The sequence below is a fragment of the Juglans microcarpa x Juglans regia genome, chromosome 1S (genome assembly GCF_004785595.1).
Source record: "Juglans microcarpa x Juglans regia isolate MS1-56 chromosome 1S, Jm3101_v1.0, whole genome shotgun sequence".
NCBI lineage: Eukaryota > Viridiplantae > Streptophyta > Magnoliopsida > Fagales > Juglandaceae > Juglans > Juglans microcarpa x Juglans regia.
Genome location: NC_054595.1, coordinates 17,794,893 through 17,814,561, shown reverse-complemented (window position 1 = coordinate 17,814,561; position 19,669 = coordinate 17,794,893). Strand labels below are relative to the sequence as shown.

Sequence of the window (19,669 nt, the reverse complement as noted above, 5' to 3'; positions counted from 1 at the left end):
TACAAAAAATACGTAAAAATAACTGTATATAACAGAACTCTTAAATTATAATCGGTCATTCTTTTTCTGGGCCCATAATGCCGAATATTGGGCAATTCTATCTTCTTCTTTTTTAGACCAATTGGGTCACTGTATCTGGTCCACTAATATGGGCGCAGCTATCTCCTCCTACTGGGCTTATCAATGTTGGAGCTCTTTGGACCTGAGGCCCAAAACCACAACACCCGAGATGGTATTTCCGTCATTTGATATACCTCGCGACCTAAGAATTAGGGTTTCAGATAAAGCGCCCCAAATCTTCTCATTTGCTCCGTCGAAGGAACCCCCAGCAGAACCACACATACGCATCCTCTTCCAGGTCTGTCTGTCTCTCTCTCTATCTGTGCTTTGTGTGTGACTGCTTTTTTTTTTTTTTTTATGTAACTGTGTGTATTGGGTTTTAGAGATGGCGAAGTCGAAGAACCACACAGCTCACAACCAGTCTTACAAGGCTCACAAGAACGGCATCAAGAAGCCCCGCAAGCACCGCCATACCTCCACCAAAGGGGTACTACTCTTTATTTTTTGTGTATTTTTATGCCACATATTTCAATCATGTAATTGATTCTTTAAAAAATGTTTTTTTATTATTTTAATGGGTACAGATGGATCCAAAGTTCTTGAGGAACCAGAGGTACGCTCGAAAGCATAACAAGAAGGGTGCTGAGTCGGCCACCGAGGAAGAGTAGAAGAGTGGACAGGCAAACTTTTTGTTTGATATCTATGGTTTCGTTACTGTTTACTTTAATGTTCAGTAGTAGAGTGTTTTGGTGCTACTGTAATGGGTTTTGTTTCAATTCCTAGTAGGGGATAACACTTTGACAACTCTCTCAAGCCTCTTTACCGATGTTTGTTAAGGACGCTTAAGTTCTGAATTATTTTTATTCTCATTATCTAATATTTGTTTGGAGCCTATGGTCTTTTGTGCTTTATTTGGTTTTTGTGCTCTGATTTATGTTGCTTTAGGTCTTCTTTTAAATAATGTTTAGGATTGCTAGTTGAGGAGTTCACTAATCAAAAACAAAAAAAAGTTGAGGAGTTCACTTATGTAGCGTTTGGATGAATAGATTTAGGTGGATGATTTGGATTTGGGGTTTCAAAATCCAAATTCCTTGTTTGGACCATATGTTAAAATCTGGATTTGCATCAAAACAAGCAAGTTTTTTGAGCTTTGCAAAATCTTGGATTTGAAATCATGGTTGATGTGAAATTCAAATTTAAATCCAAATTCTTCTATCGCAACATTGTGGGATTTTTGGCTGAGAGGTCAAGGTCATGTTAAAATAGTTTCATTTTGGACAGTGGATTTTCTCAATGATGAGTGTTCTACGTACTTCAGCGGGTATCTTTGATTGGTTTGTGGTTGGTCTCGATTTTGGTTCCTGCATTTTTTAATTGACTGTGGTTGAGCTTGTTTCTGGTAATCGAGGCTGGATCAGAGTGTTGGTTGATGATATGTGACGAAATAGATTTCTTGTTGCCGTTGGTAGTAGTTAATTGCTAGCTACTCAGGAGGATTAGAGGGTGTTCCACTTTCTCTTTGCAAGGTAGATTTCACTTTCTTTTATCATGAAAGCATAAGTTTTAGATCTTTAGGTGATGGAAAAAATTAAAAACAAAAATAGGATGGGAAACTTCGGATTCTATGCACAATAGCTGTTCTCCTGGACTGTGGGCTGATTGAACTGCTTAAATAGAAGTTCTTTGTGTTTCGATGGGGCTTGAATCTGCTATTAGTTCTAGAGGCAAGAGGAATTTGAGACTTGTACAGCCTTTTGAGATCCTTCCTGGTGCTATAATTTTTTAGCAGATTCTAAGTGGATCTTTTAATATGCCTCTCAAATGCAATCACCATGAACTTGGTTTCTTCTGCATAATTTACTACCAGGTTTGATGCGGGTCCATATGTGAACATGGATAGGAATCTGCAATTTGGGCAGCAAATTGGGCGAAAAAATCAGGCATGGAATTGAGATAGGGTCCTTTTGGCCTCGGCCCCCCTTCTCTGGCATGCTGGTACATGTGATGTGGGTCCTGCCTGCTCTCAAATCCCCTGAATTCCCAATCCAGATCCTTTGATCACTACCCATCCACTTTTGTTAAATGACACCCCTTCACTCTGTAATTCCTGTCTGGCAACAATCATTTTTTCTTGCCATGTATGTTACTCAACTCTAATTTGAACTTGTCCTCATTTCCTTGCATCTGTATACAAGAGTTCTTCTAGTCCCGACTCACCCTATCTTATCTCAACTGCCTGGCTGATTCAAGCAACTCAGATTTCACCTTGAAAATGTCTCCAGTCTCCAGGGAGATTCCCCTTCAGGACTTGATGGTGACAGTAGTGATATGGTGGTTTACCTGGTTTGGTATAGTTTTGTAGTGGTTACAGAATCAGAAAATAGGTGGTATGATAATTGGAAATCTCTAAAAGTCTCGACAATTGAATTTGATTGTCAGGATTGTTAGATTATTCTAAGAACTTTAGAGATTCTTGATTATTAATTAGGTTGACTCAACTTGAGAAGGCTAATTTAGCTTTATTATTATTTTGAAGCCTAATCTGGACTTGCTCCCATTTTTTTCTTTTTGATAAGTCGACCTCTCACATAGTCCGTATGGCTTCCCATTTGGAAAAGAAAATATGATCGTTTGGAAAAAAAATTTATCGGATTAAATATGAATTTATGTTTTAAGTCTGTGCTCATTCATGATTTAGTGTTTAATTGTTGATCAATATAATAATAGTTTGGGGAATGCAAAATGGCAGTTGTAGTCGTGAGTGCGTAAGTACCGTGCAATCACTTTAAATAAAATAAATAAATACGGAACTTGTATGAAAAAATAATAATTTTTTAATAATAAATTTTATTCTTTTTCAAATGAATTATATAACGATTACGTACTCCACGTAATATTACTACATGTTGCACTTTCCAGCTGCATTATTAAGTCGTATGCCAGGTCAAGCTTGACGGTCAAGATATATTAATAGCATACTTTTTGTCATCTTAACAGTCTGATTTGATGCGATAGAAGCTGCAATTGTACTTTTCCCGAATAGCTTTTTAGTATAGGAAGAAGAAAGTTGGTCTAAACGCCCCCACCAAAGATTTTTAAACTGGCCGAGAGGGTTTTGCATGAAAACTGGGAAAGAAAATGCTAACTTGTTTGGAAGCAGCCAAAAACCCTCACTATCGGAAGGCCTCTTATAATGTTTTTCAAATATGGAAAGAAAATAAGTTTCCAAATCGAAGCATATGCATATAAGTAATGTAACAATATATTGAATACCAGGGATTTTTATGGCTGCTAGTCATTTTCAACTGAATTGTGCTGAGTGCATATGTTTAGATCACATTTCTTGTGCTTTCCACTCATTAAAGTTATAAGACGTGCATTTTATTTCAGTAAAGCTTTTAAGCCACTACCTATACCAAGTGAGAAAAGCCTTTTACAAGTGGTGTTGAAGACACACACCTTCCATGCCATTAACATGACATAATTTGAGTTAAAATTTGAATTTTGTCAATCAAATCTTGTCATATATGCAATGTGGATGGTTATTTTTTCATACTAGTTTGCAAGTAGAAGGATTCATCAAGTGACTGCTATCCTAGGGTCTTATCTCTCAGGGTGGAAAAGAGAAATACTTGTGCAGCATGCTCAGCATGATGTTTAGAGCGCCGAGTATAGGTGCGACTCACTTCTGCTGATTTAAACTGTTCGTCGTACACTTTGGACACGGTTGGATGTGCATGAACCGCAAATCTGATGCCCTTCATGGTACGAACAAAAGGTGCTGAACATCATCCATGAAACTATTTTCACCATCAGCTATAGGATGAGTGAAAAATGATTATAGTTGCTTACTAAAGGAGCAGAAGACTCATCACCAAGGTCACAGTAAAAGCAGTAGTCAGGTGCATGCATAAACGTTGTAGTTGTGGCACAGAAAACTTACCTGTATTCGTGTCCCCAATCAATAGGGCAATAGCACAGATGTATAACCTTAGCAAGTCCCTCCCCTTCATTTTCTGCGAGGCCTTTGCATTAGCCTTTAAACTTGTCTTTTGATGCTTATTTCAAATCCCTCTTTTTCAACTTTCTCCCTTGCTTGAGGCTGCAAATTGTTGATGTTTAGGCTAAACCTCAGGTATCGAAAGGGCGCATTGATTAGAGCTCTTATTTTTACGACGAAAATAAACTAGGTAAAGTGCAACATATCATATATGTGTGCATGCTATATTTAGGAATGTTTTCACATAACTGAAAGCACTTAAAACATTCAACTTCATCTCAGTTAATCCAACCATAACGGTTTCAGGATGGGTGAAAGAAAATGTCTTAGACCCAAAGCAGTAGACAATTAATCAGATAGTAAACTAGTGACCTAAAACAATTATGCTACAAGAACCCGCCGTTGGGTACCTTTTGAGGAATCGGCTGACATGGATATTATTAAAAAAAAAACCAAACCAAAATCGATTTTAGAAGCAGAAATCAAACCCATCTTAGCTAGCGCCAAAATCGATCGTGTGACAATAATCCATCCCAGAAGAATCTGCATCGTCGTGCCAACCCCCATCGCAAAAGATCGTTAAGGTTCATTCCTCATATTTTACATCTACCTGGCATTGGGTGCCGTTGAAGAAATAAGCCTCATTGTGTTGTCAAACCCCCATCTACGCCGGTGGTCGATTTTTGAAAGAGAGAGTGCCGTCGTGGGTATGAGCATTCTTTGTTCCTCTGTTTTATGCAGTTTTTGTTTCTATTTTTCTATATCTTTGGCTTCTTGTAATGAAATGATATTCCTTTTTGTAAGTAAAAAGGAAGGAATCCAAGCTTTTGGCCACCACTTATGCATAGGAAAGAAAAAGAACAGAGAGAGAGAAAGAGAGTTCATGCGCATTGTAATATAAATTAGGGTTTTTTGGTTTTTATGATGAACAAAGGGTAGACCAAGGCTGAGAGTAGTGACTTGCACTGACAATAATGATCATTTTTCATGGCAAAGAAGAATTTGATAAGTATACCATAAAAATTTGGGTATTCAAATTTTTTTAATGGGATTCAAATTTGTCTATATTTTTCTCATTGTGCATTATGTCTTAAATATGTTTGTTCATTCAATGTTGGTTGGAATCATGGTATTTCAAAGCTAGAGTTAGAGGAATAAATGTGCTTCTTTAAGCAAATTGCAACGAGATCCTGAGTTACTATATACAATAGCTAAAAATTATGTGGAAAATAACAATGAACCAAAGTTGTGTTCACCTGGTAGTGTTTCAAGGTGTACAAGATTTCGAAATCAAGTGCAATTTCGATTTGGTGATTTTGGGAATTTCAAAATCATGGGTTGAAGAAACACTACCAATGGGAGATTTCGAATCGGTTTTGGGCATGCGAAGAAGAAGATGAGATCAAGAAAATGAGAAGAACCTGTACCTCCCTTCGTGTTTCATCTTCTTGGTCGTCAGTGGGACATCTTGTTTTAACAGAACAAGATGAGAAGCACTTGTACCTCCCTTCGTGTTTCATCTTCGGTGGGGCAGCTTGTTTGAGCAAAACAAGATGAGAAGCACTTGTACCTCCCTTCGTGGTCGTCGGTGGGGCGGCTTGTTTGGGAAACTTGCTGTGTTTCGTGCTCTATTTCGTCTTCATGGTCATTGGGGGTGTTCTATGGGGTTCCATTGAATTTCAAAAATAAAAAATCAAACACACCTTTTCACCATTGTACACGTGGACGCTCAAGTACGCGGGGGTTCCCCAACCCCGGGTGCAAGTAGACTTTTTGGACCTAAAATCCCTTGTGCACTGCTTGTAGGGCATTAAAAATAAATCGGAGAATAGGAAAACCGGCTCGAACCGGTTGGTTCGGTCCGGAACCGGTTCCTCCATTCTAAAAACCGATCGAGTCTCAATTTTATGTTTTCTAATATTGGACCGAACCAGACTAGTTCGCATATTTATATATTTTCAATTAATTTTTAATATTATATATAATATTTGTTTATATTATATATAATTTTTATAAATTATAATTATATATGAAATAATGTTTATTATAATTTATAACATAAAATTTTAATCTTAAACATGAACATTTATTTGATCATATGTTCTAAATATAAAATATATATTAATTACATTTTATGGCTTAATACATTCTCAACATATTCTTTCTGATAAATATTTTAGTAATACTAATAAACATTAGTATATTAATTATTATATTATCGCTAACATATAGTAATAGTATTAGTATATTACTAATATATATATATATATAAAAATATAAGAGATTAGAGATTTAACATATATTAAAAATTGAAAAATCAGACCGAACTGGACCGAAAGTACCAGTTTAGGAGGGTAACCGGTGCGGTATCGGTTTTTGAAAATACAAAACTGGTGTATACCAGTTCGGTCCCAAAATTTGTCAAAAATTGGACCAAACCGGACCGATTACACCCATAATTGGCTGCATGTGCAAGCATTATCTTCCAATTAGCATCACCAATGCAATACAAGTGAGTAGGGATGTAACCGGTCTAATTTTGGACAATATCTAGGACCGAACTAGTATGTACCGATTTTGTATTTTTGAAAACTAATTACACACCGGTTACCCTCCTAAATCGATACATCCGGTTTTACCAATTCGGTCCGATTTTTCGATTTTAATAGTATTAGTATTAGGGTATAAAATGTAATTAATATATTAATGTATACTAATTAATTAAAGCGAAATGTAATTAATATATTAATATATATTAGTATTACTAATGTATTATGTATTTATCAAAAGGAATATATTGAGAATTTATTAGGACATAAAATGTTATTAATATATATATTTTATGTTTAAAGCATATGATCAAATAAATTTTCATGTTTAAGATTAAAGTTTTATATTATAAATTATAATAACATTATCTTATATATAATTAAAATTTATTGTGTCTATGTTGGTAGATCTTTCTCTACTCGTCTAAACAGCAGTCTAAATAAATGTTTTGCATGTTGATAAAAGTATGAAATATAGTTGAGAGTTTCTAAGAGTTTTACAATTGATTTTTATCTTTTATTTCAGTTTATAATTTTTTAGCAAATCGAATTGCATTCTCTATTGGTGTTATATTATATTTTCTAACTATTGGTAACGGAGCCAGTCTTATTATGTTCATGGCTGCGATCTCTGTGTTGAGTGGAGGTTTTTTTTTTTTCTTATTTTGATTCATTTCTTTCACCATTTGTAATGAACTGGTCCAGTATTATAAGGATAATTTAATTGGGCCTAAATTTTGTTGATGGGTTATGTTGAAAAGCCCAATTACAAATTATTGGATAATCACATACCTAAAATTTATTTTTGACAATTCATAAGTTTGTAGAATTCAATAATTATTTTACCAGCCCAAAAATATTATTGTATGAGCTGGGCTCAGTTTCAAATTTAATATATCGAATCACTAAGGTTACCAAAGCTACTGAACCCATTAAACTGAAAGTCCATGTTTATATGCATAAAGACCAAGACTCAAGGCCATAGAAAATGGTAATGATATCCTTGCAACCGGTTCACTACTTCTTTATTATTTATATTATATTTAAAATTTTTTATTTTTTTATTATTTTCTCTTAAGTATTTTTTTAACATCCTTAATCGTTAAGAAAAAAATAAAAAAATATATATAATTTTACTAATAGTCACTTCCTTAACCATTAAGTAAAATAAATAATTAATAAAAAAATCAAATAAAAAAAAATAGTAAATGAATAGTAGGAGAGTAGTAATCCTATCATTTTCCTATAGAAAAACCCCAAGTCGATTACCCAACATGCACGTCTTCTCTTCCTCCTTTCTATAGTATATATTTGCATATTTATATATACTAGGGGGTTGCAACGTGCAATGCACGTTTGCTTAGTTTATATTTAATTTTATTTTGTTAAGAACTAATTTTTTTTATTGATAAGGACTTAATGTATTTGGCTGATTAAGTAGTATTGTAATGTTCATGTAATTTATAAACAATATACGTTGTGATATAATATAAAAGAAAAGTATTAATAGAATTTATAACATGGTCCTATAAAAAAAAACGTCGTCAATAGTCTTATGAAAGTTGTTTGAGATAATTTTGATTCTAAGATGACGATCCAACATTTTCCTCATCTTGCATTGTCTCAATAGAGAGAACATTAAAATGCCTATGTTTTTTCTCCTTCAGTTTCTCTGGATCTACATAAACTTAAATCTTCCAAATTTTTGTTGATAATTTCTCCACAACACTTTTAATATATAGTCGATGTTCCTACAAAATAAATTTTGAATAGTTTTACATAATTAATAAAAACCTAATTTCTTTTTTAATTAACTCATTATAACCAAACTGAATTTTTGAATAAAAAATTTAAAAGATACTTCTCTAGCATGTTCCATCAACTCAACTGCAAAAAAACCAAATGTCTCTTCTGCTACTTCACCGAACATAGTAGCAGCTAACTTTCCAGTATTATCGTGGAGTTCAACATATGTCCTAGCACTTTAAATGCATTGAATATATTATTTTCAATTTGAATAGTGTTAAATTCTAAATTAAATTAGATATCAATTATAAACTAAAATTGTAAGATACATACCGTGGTTTGCAGACCCCTTGACTTTTGCAATATATACAAACAAATCTTTCATTGTATTTATATCTAGTTCCTTTATTACAACCAACACATGACATGTAATAAAATATTTGGGTCAAGTCAATCACATTTATCTTCGCCTCTATCCAGAATTTTACTTTCTACGTTAAATCATAATCAATTTTTAGAACGAATGCTTGTGTAAACATTTTAATTTATTACTAATAAAATAATATTTACCGCCATGGGTTGCAAACCTTCATCAACTCTGTAATATCGCAATTCTTCACAATTTATCGAATACCAACAAATAAAAGAGGGGCAGATGGATATGTCAAGCTTCTTGCAATGATACTTTTAATTATCAAATCATTTTTATCTGCCCTTAAAATTTAGAAATGAAAAATAATATAAGGAAATGAAATATATAGGTAAATTATATAAATCACATAATTAACTCTAAAATAAATGCATTAATATGTAATTGTTAATTTGCGAGAATTACTATTGTTTCATTGTAGCTGCCTAAAGAAGAAGATGATTGATTGTAAAAGTACTTAACGGACGTGATGACAAAGACAATCATTTGTTGAAATTGAGATCAATATTAATGCAAGCATATATAATATAAAAGAATATCTAAGCTGCTTAATTCTTTTAAATACCGTTATTTGATCGAACAGATATTTTTGTTCCAAGTATTATTGGTTTATCTTCAATAATTTCTGATATTTTCTGACATTCGTCTTGGACAAATCGACCCCCCATGGTTAAACATATTGGGTTCAAGTTATAAAATTGAAATAATTAAAAGAATTAATAGAATTTTCCTAAATTAATATTGGAATTCAATTTTAAAAGAAATGAGAAGTTATAAAATTTTTTTACCTTTCATCAATAACATATATCTCTTAGATTGTTGTTGGTCCAAATGTTGTCGTTACCTATTTAGTTGACTTAATTTTGATTGCAACAGTTAAAATATCTAAATATTCAAATATGAAATGTTAATTTATTGATAATTAATTTATAATAAAATTAAAATTAAATTAACTATTTCTCGAATCGACCCTTTGTAAGCATCTAAGTCTATGAATGGGACGATCTCATATTTTGGTGCTTCTATTTGCTCTTCATTTTGTTAAACATCTTCTATTATTTTTCTTGAGTTCAGAGTCTATTGATATTGATATTCTCCAATTTTATACTTTGGATCTATTGGTTTAACATGTGCATTGCTGATATAATACGACTAAAAAATATTTAAAGTGTCGTCCCTAGGGTCAATATTAGTTCCAAACATTGCTGCCTGCACTCGATTTCTCTAGTCCAACAATAAAAATAATTGTGATTAATAGTGTGTCATATAAAATTATGAGGATTATTTTACTATAATATTTTTGTTAATAATTTTTGTCTGTTTGAATTTTTTTAAACAAAATATGTTGTAAAAAGATAAATAAATAAATGCAACAGCATTAATATTTTTATATAATATAATAGAATTTAAGAACCTCTAATTTCAAAGAATATAAAAAATTGGAAACATAATATATGCTAACAAATATTATACCTCTTGATCAATTAATGTCAAATTTTGGTACTTCATTATTGTGTGTTGGTTTATTCGCTTAAGTGATTTCTCCGCAACGATCATCTTAATTTTCTAGTTATTTGTATTTTGAGTGATATCTATTATTAATGTATACACCGTCCGCATTTTTTTTCCTTTTTCAGATACAAAAATATCAAATGCATAAGTATAACAAGTCTTAATTTTAATTCATGAACTACCAAAACAATTGACGAAAACATTTAATTAAATGACTAAATATTAATCATATAGAGATTAATATTATAATAGACAGTAAATCGAAACTATCCAATTAAATCTAGTTACCTATATAACATTAATTCGAACATGATAATGTTAGTAATTCTGTAAACATAATATTTTTTGTGCAGTTCTTTTCACGTTGTTCAGTGGACACTGGTCGTATTAGAATCTTCACTATAGATGCTGTCTTCGCCCTTGATAAAGTCACATATAATTGACCATGTGAAAAAACTGGTTGAGATAAATAAATCTCAACATAATCCAATGTCTGCCTTTGTAGCTTATTTATAGTCATTGCGAAACTTAATCTTATAGGGAACTGAGTTCGTTTAAATAGAAAACCACTATTTTGATCAACATTTGGTAAAAATGGTATCCTTGGAATGAACACCCTTGTTCCGATATGGTGTCCAACTGTAATTTCTACATCTATGATATTTCGATCAAAAGCCCGACAAATTAAACGGGTTCCATTGCATAGCCCTTCTGAAGGATTAATGTTTCTAAGCAGCATGATGAGACAGTTTTTTTTTAGTAATAATTCATGAGGTAGAAGTCAATTTGGAGTTAGAGTATTTAAGAAATCTTCCATAACTGATTGTTCAGATGCATCTATTGTCTCATCAAAACTGTAATATTGTTGAACTTCACCTGAGAACCTATGAATTAATAATGCATTTATTTCATCAACAGGACCATTCTTTGGTGTTAATATGACCTAATTCATCATAGTTGAAATATTTATTGAATATTCGTGAATATTATGAAAAACATATTTTATTAAATGATCTAAAGAAGTGTTGTCATCATCATAGGGAACAAGCATCTTATTCAGAATTTTTATGGTTTCATCAACTGTGTTTGGTAGCATTCAATTACCTACTTCTAACACATAATCTGAAAAAAATGGATCCAATTTTGCTCACATATTTTCAATTAAGCGGAACTTGGTCAATGTAGGCCACAAATAGGAATAAACCAAACTGGAATTAACATGTTCTTGTCTTGTTCCTTTACGAACCACAGGTAAAACCTGGCGAATATCTCCGCTGAAAACAACAACCTTTCCACCGAATGGTACATCTAAATCATTGATGTCTCGTAGCATTATATCTAATGCTTCTATGTGTTGTTTTCTTGTCATTGGAGTCTCATCATATATTATTAATTTTGCTGCACAAAGTAGGTTTGCCAGAGCACTTTGTTTGCTGACACAACACGTACTTCTTTCGTCAGTATCAAGTGGAAGTTTGAAACGTGAGTGTGCCATTCGACCTCTCGGAAGAATAGATGCAGCAACATCTGATGAAGCAGTTGCAAGTGCTACTAATTTTCTTGATCGTACTGTTGTGAGAAGTGCCTAGTATAGGAATGTTTTCTCTATCCCACTCGGACCATCTACAAAGAATGCAACATTTTGATTTGCAAATACTTTTTCCAGCACTGCATTATAGATATGTTTTTGTTCACTATTAAGAAATTCTGATGCGGCAATATCTTCTTCTGGAATTTCAACAGCCAATTCATCGTCGATTTCTCTAGATTGAAATTCTTTTTCATCAAAGCAGATGTCGTCATCAAGAAGATGGTAGGAATTAATGTATTTCCCCATCGATTCAATTGTAAAAGATATTGACCTCAATACTTGGATTCTTACATTTGATATATAATTTTCTGTTGATTTGAAATCAATTGACATATCTTGCTCAAAACGTTACCAAAACTCACTCAGATTGGTTGGATTATAATAAACCAATATTGTTGCAAATAATTGTCTCAAACTGGACAAAATTTGATATAGAGATGCTTCATGTAAGCAATCTTCTAAACTACTGTCACTCTGTAGCAAACCATGCATTGTTGCTACCTCGCGAAATGTTGGGGCCACAACACCATCAACTGTTCTAAGATCTTCAGATGATAAAGGTCCTCTTACATGGTTTAGCAATATCTGCAGATAATACCTCTTACCGTCAAATGGATTTGTTGTAACAATACGACCTATAACAGTTTTCTTTTTTCGAGGAGTCCACTCTTTGTATTGTTGGCTCCAAACATAATATTCTGGAAATTCTTTATACAGTAATCTCTTTCCATTATCATCTACTCGATTTAATATAAAGAATTTTGTTAACATCGATTTTCTAAAACGATCTAGATTGACAACGTTGATTAGATTATCATTTGCTCGGAAAGTTACTAAGTGTTGATCCTCCAAATGTAAATGTAAACTATATACTGCTGGGTACATTTCATTAATAACAAAGCCATATATTCACCACATAGCTTCAAGGGGAGCAATCCATTGGGCCGATTGGAATTATTAGATTTCATCAACTTGTTGATTGTTTTGTTCAGAAACTAGGTTGAAAGTAACACGATCATGCCCTTTATAAATGTACTCATAAAGATATTTGACTGCTTTTATTGTAGAACAAATCTCGACATTAATGTGACAGTCAAATGTTGCAAGCAGATATGGATTATATAGAACAACCCAATGATTGTCTAAATTTTGGCCTCTGACTTTGACAGTTATTCCATTGTTCGAACGCCTATATATTGGGAAGCAATCATTTCCAATGGTCGTAGCAGATGCATAATTCTTTGGATAATTACTTTTGCAATAACCATTTCTTTTCATGCAAACATTTGATGGGTTCAAGGCTCCACATGGTCTATGTATCACATGTTTGACAATAAAGTTATACAAGTGCATGTTTGTATTTTTATCAGGTACCTCTGCTGATACGATCTCATCAAAAGATTCAGGCGCATAGACTTTCCAATCCTTCTGTAAGATAATTAAAAAATACGCATGTGGAAGACCACTTTTTTGGTGCTCAATAACGTAGACATATGCTGAGACTTTACCAAATATTTGCCTCTTGAATAATTGATCCTTTAGTTCTTCTAATTTTGTATGAAAGACTCGAGCAACCAAATCAGGTCGATTCTGACTTTCCTCATGCAGACTTAGTTCGTTTGTAATTTCTTACCAGTTTGGATTGCACGTCATTGTTAAGAAACTGTCTGGTTTGCCATAACGCTGAACTAAAACCATTGCTTCCATATATCTTTTTCTCATATCTCTTGGACCTCCAATAAATGACAAAGTCAGTATAATCCGTTTCCCAACATTAGAAGCAATTACTTCTCTAAACGTAATGGTATCAACAATACCTTGATACAACTCTGATCGAATATGTTGCTGCTTGTTTCTAAAATAATCTAATCTTGACGTCTCGATCTTAACATACAAATTCACTACAAATTATTGCAAAAGTCAACCAAAAAGTAGCAAAATTGATCTGGCATTTTCTATTATTTGCAATTTATGGCAATAATATTCACGGCACGAAATAATTGGATCCTTCATTTCTCTGTTTAACGCTACAAAAGTATAATGTGAATGAAATGTTACTAAATTGGACGTACATATTAAATGAGATTTTTGAATATTAGTAGTGCAATCTAACATCGCTGTTCTCTTGCAAGTAATTCTTCTACAGTCACTGATTGTTGATAATCTATTGATCAGTTTGTTTCGTAATGTGTAGATATGCTTCATCTACTAACCCTTTCAATCCCTTGATAACAACCAATATCGCCAAAACAAAATAACAACGGATATTGCAGCGGATCATAACACCCAAAATAATACTAACCTATATGACTTCCACCAGAATGGTTAAAAACAAAAATGTCACATCCTCTTAGTTGATCTCTATCATCATTTTCTACCCATATTACTGCAACTTGTGAGGATGTAGAGGCATTGAATACACGTTGATCTAGGCTAACATATAATCTTATATGAATTATTTGATTTTCCAAATCTAACAAACTACTAAGAGAACGAAAAAAAATAGAATACGGATTGATGCGAAAAATATCGATAAGTTGAGTTGCAATTGATGGATCCATTCTGTTTGAATAAAAAATACGATTTTCTAATTCATGCTTTGTATCATAGAAATACAATTGGAGATAAGAAGGATGACCATTTGAAGGAAACAAATCGTTGATATAGTGATAGATCTGTCCCTGAGTTCTGAAAGTATAAATTCTCATATTTCTCCTGCAAAGATCTTTATCAAATTTCATTCCAAAAGATGTAAAAGCGAACTTGTTATCATAAGTTCAAATGTATGTCCTAAAATGTGTTGATTTATCTGTGTTGAAAGTGAAAAATACATAAAGCTGATCATGAACATCAGTTGTGGCTAAAGAAATTTTTCCATCAGCACAGCAAAAGCCAGTTGTTTCATGGCGGAATCGCTTTGCTTTACAATGTATACAGCTGGTTACTAATGGCAGAGAATATACTTTAGATGACACTTCCTTCAACAATTGTCTAAATCCAGTAGAATCGTGATGCGACTGACCTATTTTGTTCAAAAATGAAAATAAGGCAATAGACGCAAACTCGTCATATTGATTTGACGACTGAATTAAAAGAATCAACTAATTTTATATTTGTTTATTACCCCTACAAGGTGTCGGTATATTTTTTTCGTAGCTTGACTCCTCTCGAACAACATATGGATCCTATTTATATAATAAATCCTGAAATCTCAGAGAAAAAGAACAGAAGGAGGATGGTTGAATAAGAAATATTGAAAAATGATTAGGAGAGAACCTGCTGGATAAAGAGTTGATTAGAAGATTTGGAGACATTTTTATGGATGAATTTATCTCTGAATTAATGACACAGACATCAACACCAGGAATAACATATACTTCACGAGAAGAATCCTTTTCAATGATATCAATATAAATATCAGAATTCCGTTGTCTCTTTGAACAAGACTAAAATCTTGAATGTTGTCCGTATATTAAACATCATTGTTTGAATATCGAACAATCGACGTAGTTGTTTGATCACCAACAGATGTATCTAAATTATCATCACCAAATGATGTGGAATCATTTATACGAATCGAGTTGCTTCTAGATGCTCTTTGTTTAGCATATATTTTTGTTTTCTACGGATCTCTCTGTTTTATCGACTTGGCCTAGCTATATTGTGATAAATTATTTGGAGATAGATCATGGGTTGCTCATCTTTAAAGAAGTGCTAGATCCGTTTAATTATAATCTTTTTTAAATATCATGATTTTATTACTCTTTAATATAGTCTCAGATAATTAGAATTTTTTTTTTATACTTAATTGTCAATTGTTGTTGTTACATGATTCATGATGATCACGATCTTGAGGATCCTACTGTCAGACCTAGGCCGACTGGATGTCATGATTCAGCCGAAATCTACTGTTAATTGTTTGTTGTCATATGATTCATAGTTCACATAAGGATTTTAACATCATTTACTCGTTGGGGGCCATGCATGCATCATTTCCGAAATCTAAAATCCTTATGTGAACCATGTTTTTGTTGTTTAGGCCTCATTTGTTTTCAGAGATTAGATGAAATGAGATGAAATGAATTGAGATTAAAATTAAAAAGTTTAATAAAATATTATTAAAATATATTTTTTAATATTATTTTTATTTTAAGATTTAAAAAAGTTGAATTATTTATTTTATTTTATGTAACAAATTTTAAAAAAATATAATAATGAGATGAGAGGTTTTTAAAGTTTCTAAAATTTTAGATTTTATTCTTGAAAACAAACAAGCCCTAAATTTGTTTTTGATTTCTGAATTATGAAACTTAATTTTATTTTTTTTATATATTATTTCACTCTATTAAACCCTATTTCAATTTTCCATCCTCACAATAATAATTTCTTATTTTAACCTCTATCCCCTACCTTTTACCATTCTATATATATTCCCAATAGAAAATGCTAGATGAACAGAGAGTTCAAACCGATAATTCAACCAATACCACATGTCTTTTTTTTTTAATGGCCCATAAAAAATCTTTAAAAAATAAAACTGTACAAATAAACTCATCTCTTTCTTTCTTTCTATGCCCCCTCCCTCCCCTCTGGCTCGGCTGAAATTGCAATATCTGTGAATCTATATGGATTTCTATTTAATCCCTTGAACATGGGTGAATCCGTGACCAGTCGTTCCGTTCATGGGTACGTGGAAATGAAGCAGACTTGCTTTACTTAGGAAAATAGAAATCCATGTCTAGCATTTTCCATTACTACAGATTCTCCAAAAACAATAAAGAAAAATGCTATACTTTTTTCGTATAGACATGCTAGATATGGATTTTTTAAATATACAATTCTCTTTACTTAGGAAAATAGAAATTCATGTCTATTTGGATTTTTTTTCTTCTAATTTTTTTTTCTTTTGTGATCACTTGTTTGTTCGCTGAGAAGAACTACAAGGAAAGTAAAGTTTCTATAACGTCAAACGAACTAACTGATTTTGTACAAGATCGAGAGAGGATGAGGGAGGGATGAGAATGGATGAAGGGAGGATGGGAATGGAGGTATTCAGATCTGAAATGGGTTTTTCCTGACGCCAACTCGCTGATTCCGTACAAGATGAAGGGAGGATGAGGGTGGGATGGGTATCAATAGAGGGAGGATGGGAATGGAGCTACTCAAAACTCAAATGATTTTCCCTCTTTCTTTGTTTCTAATTCTTTTCTCTTTCTTTTTATTATTTTAAATTGTCACGTGTAAAATCGGTCGATTATCGGTATAAAATGTGGGCTTTGTAGCATTACCCATTCCCAATATATATCTTGGTACAAATAGTACCTACATCCTGACACCACGTGAAAATGAAGAGCTTAGAGATCCAAAAGTAACAAAACCACGTGAAAATGACAATTATTTACTGCACCCCTCTTAAATTTGTCATCAGTTTTGTTTCTCTCATTTCATTTACGAGAGAGAAGCTCCGGTGTAGGATCATGATCGCCTGTGGAGTGTATGATCTTAACTTAAATACATACCTCTATACGGCGCCTTTTAAAGAAAAAATAACTCTCATCACCGATACTTTCATTTCAGCACCGATAGTTTCATAGTTTTTAATAAACAAACTGTCAACTAAACCTAAGATTTATTTCTTCCGTCTACTTCTTTTCTTCTACATGTCGACACATTCATTTCTTCTCAACTATTCTTATTTTCTTCTTTCCTCTCTCCTCACACTTTCTTCTCTATCTTCTTGTCCGCCCTCTCTCTTTCGCGATTTCTCCTCATCTTCTCTCTCAGAAACCAGACTTCTTTCTCTCTTCGTCTTCTGTCTTTTCTTCATTTTGTATGTTGTTTTCGTCTTCATCTTTGACACTTCTCTCTTCAAGTTTGTCTTCATCTTCAGCTTTGACACTTCTCTCTTCAGGTTTGTAAAATATATATATATATTTTTTTCATTTTATTGACGGTTTTTTTTTCACATTTCGCTATTTACAGATTATTTAAAATATCTTTTTTGTTTTGGATATTTGATTTTTTTTTCCTTCAGATTTACATGTCTTGAGTTGTCTGCTTTCTATTCTTTGCTTTCGTTATTTAAACATTTTTGAAAAAATATAATTTTTTTTATGTTCGACAGTGTTTTTTTTCTTGTGGGTATGCATGTTGTGAGTTTTGTCTTTGGGTTTTATATACGGTTTTCATTTTTATTTTTTGGAACAAAGTAGATGGATTTTTTTAGAACAAAGTATATGGGTTTTTGTTTTTTCGGTTTGCATGTTGTTAGTTTGTTTGTTCTTTACTTTAGTGATGTACATATTTTTGAAAGAATACAAATTTTTACATTGTTTTAATGTTTTTTTTTTCGTTGATATTTTTTTATCAAATAGCTTGTACCTTATTTGGATTATTTGATCTACAGATTTGTTAGAAAATAATTTTTTTTTGAGTTTTGTAGTTTGTAGATTTGTGAAAAAATATAATTTTTCATTATGTATATTATTTACTTTTATCTTGTAGGTTTGTTTTAATATCTAATGTTTATACAGATTGATGACGCTCTCTATTGCTTAGTTGTCATGGACTTTAGTTTCTCCTAGAAACAGTGTGCTTTTTCTTTGAAAAATTTTGATTAACACTGAAAAACTAATACAGACCTGCAATACTCATGGACTCTATTGTGTTCCTTTATATGATACTCTAGGTATGCATATTCACTACAATAGCATGGTTCCTAGATTACTTATAATATATTGGTATTGTTTTTCATTAACATCAAATTAATTAATCCAAAATACAGACCCCTCTATTCTCTTGGTATTGAGGTTTTTTATAGTTAGAAAATAAACAATCTGTTATATATAAGACGTTCAACTTTCTTTCCAAAACTCAAACATTTATATGCATTAACCTTAAACCTAAGGCTTCGTTTGGATGCTTAATTTCTCTCAACTCATCTCAACTCTTCATTACAATTTTTTCAAATTCCAACACAAAATATAATAAACAATTCAACTTTTTCAAATCTAAAAATAATAATAATATTAAAAAATAATATTCTAACAATATTTTATCATCTCAACTCAACTCACTTTAACATCCAAACGCAACCTAAATCTTGAGCATCTTATGAAATGTAATGTTTATTGTTGTTTGATCTGGTCTGGTTCGCTGGTTAGGTGCTGGTGCTGTGAAATTTGTTATACGCCATGTAGAGGTTTCAATTATTTTTGACCTTTTTATTTCCCTAAGTTTTTTTACTTGATTTTCTAATTATTTCTGCTATATTTTTCTTAGAAATATGAACGAGCATGTGTAATGTATTTATAGACTATATATATACTATAAACACAAAAAAGGCATTTAGACTGACCTTTTCAATATTCCTTAAAACCTTAGGACCACTGCATTGCTTCCACACACATGATTTGTGAGAAACAACGCTTAGAAAAAATTGAAAGAAATAGAAGAAGATAAAATAAATATGCAGTTGCAGGAATAAGTTTTCTGAATTGAGTTTTCAACTTTGTAACTATATGATTTATTAAGTATTCTGTTTCTTTTTTTGTTGTGGTTTCATGCCTTGATTTATTCATTTATGGTTTAATTGTGTATAATTTTATATCCATTCAACTCAAAAGCTCTTTATACCTACAAAAAGGAAGTTTGCAATAACATAAAGAACACAACATAGTAAGCATAGGGTAGTTTAGGATATTTTAAACTAAAAAAGCTTATGGGTTTTAGATTCTTCCTTTCAAAATTATGAAATATTAGTTATATGCATCAGATGTTTA

At 32.1% G+C, this 19,669-nt stretch overlaps 1 protein-coding gene across 1 annotated transcript; it reads left to right on the top strand.

Annotated features, from left to right (window-relative positions):
• The first annotated feature begins 214 nt into the window (after positions 1 to 214).
• Positions 215 to 952, top strand: LOC121245980 (60S ribosomal protein L29-1-like). The gene is made up of 3 exons (XM_041143925.1): positions 215 to 358; positions 444 to 547; positions 645 to 952. The coding sequence occupies exons 2-3, from the start codon at positions 446 to 448 to the stop codon at positions 726 to 728; spliced, it is 186 nt and encodes a 61-aa protein (XP_040999859.1). The 5' UTR covers positions 215 to 358; positions 444 to 445; the 3' UTR covers positions 729 to 952.
• Positions 953 to 19,669: the final 18,717 nt, after the last annotated feature.

What these genes read in the sequence shown, in the direction of transcription:
- LOC121245980 (XM_041143925.1), top strand. Translation starts at nt 446, where the DNA reads ATGGCGAAGTCGAAGAACCACACAGCTCACAACCAGTCTTACAAGGCT. An exon ending in GCCATACCTCCACCAAAGGG is followed by an intron (nt 548 to 644) that starts GTACTACTCTTT and finishes TAATGGGTACAG; the next exon opens with ATGGATCCAAAGTTCTTGAG.